Source organism: Coregonus clupeaformis, chromosome 24, assembly GCF_020615455.1.
Source record: "Coregonus clupeaformis isolate EN_2021a chromosome 24, ASM2061545v1, whole genome shotgun sequence".
In the NCBI taxonomy this organism is placed as follows: domain Eukaryota; kingdom Metazoa; phylum Chordata; class Actinopteri; order Salmoniformes; family Salmonidae; genus Coregonus; species Coregonus clupeaformis.
In genome coordinates, this window is record NC_059215.1 from 37980161 (window position 1) to 37986160 (window position 6000).

General features: G+C 45.5%; 1 protein-coding gene across 2 annotated transcripts in view; it reads left to right on the forward strand.

The window, feature by feature from the left end:
- The window catches only part of LOC121537242 (vacuolar protein sorting-associated protein 13D-like), a 48793-nt gene extending 46566 nt beyond the window's left edge, over nt 1–2227 (forward strand). For both annotated transcript variants that reach the window (XM_045206885.1, XM_045206884.1), the window contains exons 8-10: nt 352–783; nt 1646–1883; nt 2132–2227. In XM_045206885.1, coding sequence (XP_045062820.1) covers nt 352–783; nt 1646–1883; nt 2132–2188 — 727 coding nt within the window. In that variant the 3' untranslated portion in view covers nt 2189–2227. The remainder of the gene's footprint in view (nt 1–351; nt 784–1645; nt 1884–2131) is intronic.
- Nucleotides 2228–6000: the final 3773 nt, after the last annotated feature.

Here is a 6000-nt window from a genome sequence, read left to right on the forward strand (position 1 = left end):
CGTCTGAAGGGGAAGTGAGACCAGACCTGGGCCTGGCACCGGCAGGCTGGCACCAGGGCACTGTGTGACCTCTTCACCTCTCAACAGCCTCACAGGTCCTTTCCAGTCGGAATCAGTCTCAACTAGTGTTCTATATACCACCTTATGCACTGTGTTGAGCTGCCATGTTGACCTAACATGTTGATACTCGGTATCTGGCTGCTATGTAAAGCTGCTGTGCTAAGCTGTTATGTTGATGCTATGTATTTGTTAAAGCTGCTGTGCTGAGCTTTTGTTATATTGATCATCTCTATTTAGCAGCTATACTGACTACTGCTGACGCTGCTCTGTGTTTTCCATCCTGTGTTGCAGGTTGATTGTGCTGCGGGTGAGGAAGCCACGCTGCTGTAAGGTACCCCAGGGCCTGCTGCCCCGCTTCTCCTCCACCCAGGGCCTGCTGCCCCACTTCTCCTCCACCCAGGGCCTGCTGCCCCGCTTCTCCTCCACCCAGGGCCTGCTGCCCCACTTCTCCTCCACCCAGGGCCTGCTGCCCCACTTCTCCTCCACCCAGGGCCTGCTGCCCCGCTTCTCCTCCACCCAGGGCCTGCTGCCCCGCTTCTCCTCCACCCAGGGCCTGCTGCCCCGCTTCTCCTCCACCCAGGGCCTGCTGCCCCGCTTCTCCTCCACCCAGGGCCTGCTGCCCCGCTTCTCCTCCACCCAGGGACTGCTGCCCCACTTCTCCTCCACCCAGGCCGACGGACAGGAGCAGCTCTTCCACCTCACTGACAACATCCACTCTGAGTTGTGAGTCACACTCCTGTTCTGAGCTTCCAGAGTTAAGCCACTGTCTGGCCAGTCACACTTGTTCAGGGTGGGCAATCCTGGAAGAACAGTGGCCACAGTGTGTGCAGGCTTTTATTCCAGCCCATCTCTAACACACCTGATTCAACTCATCATAGTATTTCATTTAGACCACGATGAGTTGATGAGTCAGGTGAGTTAGTGATGGGCTAGAACAAAAGCCTGCTGAAGGTGTTGGAGAAAAACAGTTAAAGATGTTGTTGACTTATTTCAAAGGTTTGGAGAAACAGCCATCTCTGATTGCTATTGCATCACATGGAAAACAGTTTAGTTTAAGTTTGCATTAAATGTACGTTTAAGTTCATTAATGAAGATTTAGTATCTCTAGAGTGAGAAAGAGACATGAAATCCCTGGCATAGACGGGGCACTAGGCTAGCCTGTATCCAGTATATCTGCTGGGCCTGAGAGCATTTGTCACCTCACAGGCTAATAAATCCAAAGAGTCAGCAGAACCCTGTCTCTAGCCCCTGACCTCTGACCCTAGAGGTGTTAACCAGACAATTACTGAGCTCAGCCTCTGGGCTTCCTGGCCCACACTTCACTGTTCCCATGGGACTGCTGCTCACACCATGTTTGTTTACGTTAGCATGTGTGTGCACGTATTTTGCACGGCTCATGCGTGTGTGAGAGTGTTAGGAAATTACATGCACAGTGGTTACTTGAAAGCAAGTGCTTCTTAGCTTCGGCAGGGAATCAACTCAGGTCTGCACTCCTCCTTCTCTTTACCTCACACATTTTTGCCAAACAAGTCTTGAGTTCTAAATATTTTTCTCTCTCGCCCTTCCTTTCTCTCTCCCCACTTAGCTTCATTGCTGTGGAGCCCATTGACACCCACTGTGTGCTCATATCTTCCAAAGTGGTCTACTTCCTCAAACCCTGTGAATTTGTAGACCGCAATGCCATCTTCCTGGAGGTCAAGTATGATGACCTGAACCACTTCCTGGTCTCAAAGGACCATGGGAAGGTGTATGTGCAGCTCACCAAGAAGGCAGAGCACCAGCAGTGGCGTAGCCATGCCAGGCCCTCCCAACAGAAGCCTATGGTAAGACTTCCACAACCCTATAAGAACTCTTCTGTAGTGTTAATGAATTAAGGTCTTAATAATTGTATTATTATTTCATTTATTTATGCACATTCTAGCCTATAAAGTCCAAAAATGATGTATTTGTTTAAATGTTTCCATTAGAAACAAAAGTATTTACTTTGCTAATATTGTTAATGATTTTCATAGTTTGCCACAATGTTAAATCAGTGTCATTTTCCCTAATGTCCTCATACGTTCATGTGAAGAGCGAGAATCTTGCTGTGAAAATCTCCGGGCCGCCCCCAGGTGGTAAGGGTAGGTAACAACACATCTGCCACACTGATCCTCAACACGGGGGCCCCTCAGGGGTGCGTGCTCAGTCCCCTCCTGTACTCTCTGTTCACCCATGACTGCATGGCCAGGCACGACTCCAACACCATCATTAAGTTTGCCGACGACACAACAGCAGTAGGCCTGATCACCGACAACGATGAGACAACCTATAGGGAGGAGGTAGAGATCTGGCCGTGTGGTGCCAGGACAACAACCTCTCCCTCAACGTGACCAAGACAAAGGAGATGATTGTGGACTACAGGAAAAAAAAGAGGACTGAGCACGCCCCCATTCTCATCGACGGGGCTGTAGTGGAACAGGTTGAGAGCTTCAAGTTCCTTGGTGTCCACATCACCAACGAACTATCATGGTCCAAACACACCAAGACAGTCGTGAAGAGGGCACGACAAAGCCTATTCCCCCTCAGGAGACTAAAAAGATTTGGCATGGATCCTCAGATCCTCAAAAAATTCTACAGCTGCACCATTGAGAGCATCCTGACTGGTTGCATCACCGCCTGGTATGGCAACTGCTTGGCCTCCGACCGCAAGGCACTACAGAGGGTAGTGCGTACGGCCCAGTACATCACTGGGGCAAAGCTTCCTGCCATCCAGGACCTCTATACCAGGCGGTGTCAGAGGAAGGCCCTCAAAATTGTCAAAGACTCCAGCCACCCTAGTCATAGACTGTTCTCTCTGCTACCGCACGGCAAGCGGTACCGGAGTGCCAAGTCTAGGTCCAAAAGACTTCTCAACAGCTTCTGCCCCCAAGCCATAAGACTCCTGAACAGCTAATCATGGCTACCCGGACTATTTGCACTGCCCCCCCACCCCATCCTTTTTACGCTGCTGCTACTCTGTTAAGTATTTATGCATAGTCACTTTAACTCTACCCACATGTACATATTACCTCAACTACCTCAACTAGCCGGTGCCCCCGCACATTGACTCTGCAACGGTACCCCCCTGTATATATAGCCTCCCTACTGTCACTTTATTTTACTTCTGCTCTTTTTTTCTCAACACTTTTTTGGTTGTTGTTTTATTCTTACTTTTTTGTTTAAAATAAATGCACTGTTGGTTAAGGGCTGTAAGTAAGCATTTCACTGTAATGTCTGCACCTGTTGTATTCGGCGCATGTGACCAATACAATTTGATTTGATTTGATTTGATTTAAATGACTCCTGGAAAGAGTGGCACATAAACATGTTCTTCCTGTTTCTTCCCACTAAAGTAGGGTCATCTTTAATTGGTTGCGATAGCGTCTAAAGATATGATCCAAGGACTGAATGCCCTATCCTGATCCTGGGTGGCCACAGCCTGCTAGTTTTCCACCTTCCTGATATGAAGACATCTAGCCCAGTGCAAAGTGAATAGGCTTGTTGGACTGACTTTCTGTATGGATATAAGGGCTTCAGGTCTGGATGCAGCTTTGTGTGAAGAGAAGCCCGTCTCGGTTCAGGATCGGCCACCGCTGCACTTGGTTAAGTAGCGCAACATAGTTTAGACTTAGAGGGTCCGACATTCCAAAAAGCACAAGATTTAAACGATGAACATTTTTAGAACACAATACGATGACACAGATTTGACCAAGCTGTTTATAAGATAAGACTAATATATTTCAGTAGATGTACACATACGAGTAGTGTTATATCTGTTTGTGAATAGACACCTATGTACATATAGGTACATACCAATATAACACTATAGTGATGTACATATCCAGGGTGGAGAAACACTATTATAATAATTATGGAGGTTGAAATGAAGTGAAATGCTGTACAAAACTGCCTTTAAAATGTATTTATTTTGTGTATGAAAGTATTTTCGAGTTGAATGAATTGCACTGACACTTAGTTGGGACACACTGGCTGCTCTTTCCCTCCACCTGGGCCCACCGCACAGGGAAGGCAGTCTGGGAAGCTGCCACTCAAGTCCCTAGCCTTTTACAATCATGGGCATCTATCTGGTTTCGGTCACCGCTTTATTGAATAACTTTCTTTACCAGTGTCCTTTTTAACCGATTTTCTTCTGAGAGCTCTAGGTGTTGGGAATGTGTTCTTAAAACATTGAGTTTCTATCTACTGTGATAAGACCAGGGGCCTTACACCCAAAGCTTGTGAAAGGTGGAGTACTTGAACCTGTGGAGGAGGAGTAAGGAGAGTGAATTGATGACATTGCTTATAATAAAGCACCACAACTGCAGCACTCAATACTATGGACCTTCTGTGCCTGTTACTGAACCAAATGTCATGATTTCCATATCATCTAGTGCATCCTTATTGTTTATTCACCCAAATTAAAGGCACAATCTAACTTTCATTTGCAGTCAAAAGTCTCTGCACTGACCCACTCCAGCCTCTCTAGGGCCTCATTTATCACCTGATTTTACTTAACAAAAGGCACATCTCAATAGGGGATCCAGGTATACTCATGACATGGCACAAGTGAAGGGGTGGGCCTTTCCTCTTATGTCCTCTATTGCGCCTTTATTGTTCCAGCAAGCAAGGGGAGGCCAATGACGACAGTGTGCACCCATCAGACCATCTCCTTGAGTTTTGCAGTTGTGTCTAAAAAACACTATTTTGCTCACTATTTTGTGTGTACTTTTTTATATTTATACTTGAAAAAATAGCTGGAGTGTGTCTTAAAGTGTTTTTTAATTTTAACAGCACCTCCCCTAGTTTGGTAGTAGCAGTGGTATGTTTGAGGGCTTTCAGCCCACCCACTCCTTTCTAACCTCAGTCTTTTACCCTATTTCAAATGGTGACTATAGTGCTTTCTAACCTCAGTCTCCATTAAGCTGTTACTGAAGTTGACTCCCCTGAAGTCATTGGCCAATGCTCCACCATCCCGCTTCTTGATTGAGAAGTCGGTGGAGACATGTGGTCTCCCCCTTGCTGGGGGCTAGCATATGGCTTGTTTGTCTCCCTACCTCCCTCCCAAGGGGACATGCTCTGCCTTTGTGATGGAGCAGTCACCATGCCAACAAGGTGAAGAGTTCTGAAGTTTTTTGTGGTGGAGTTATCATAGAGATCCTATTATATTACTGGTATTCTAATTCCACATTTTATGGGTGTTATTGTACATTGTTTATATTTGGGTCACAGAACAATAAGGGCTTATTCCCTGAAGTTAAAGACGATATATGCCATTTAGCAGATATACTGTGCCTTCAGAAAGTTTTCATACGTCTTGACTTATTACATATTTTGTTGTTACAGCCTGAATTCAAAATGGGTTAAATATATTTTTTTCGCAGCCATCTACACACATTACCCCATAATTACACAACTAAAACATGTTTTTAGACATTTTAGCAAATCTATTGAAAATGAAAAACAGACATATTTAATTTACATAATTATTCACACGCCTGAGGCAATACTTTGGAGAAATACCTTTGGCAGCGATTACAGCTGTGTGTCTTTCTGGGTAAGTCTCTAAGTGCTTTCCACACCTTGATTGTGCAACATTTGCCCATTATTCATTTCAGAATTCTTCAAGCTCTGTCAAATTGGTTGTTGATCATTGCTAGACAACCATTTTCAGGTCTTGCCATAGATTTTCAAGTAGATATTGGTCAAAACTGTAAGTTGCACATTAAGGAACATTCACTGTCTTCTTGGTAAGCAACTCCAGCGTAGATTTGGCCTTGTGTTTTGGGTTATTGTCTTGCTGAAAGGTGAATTAATCTCTCAGTGTCAGGTGGAAAACAGACTGAACCAGGTTTTCCTCTAGGATTTTGCCTGTACTTAGCTCCATTCCGTTTATTTTTTATCCTGAAAAACTCACCAGTCCTT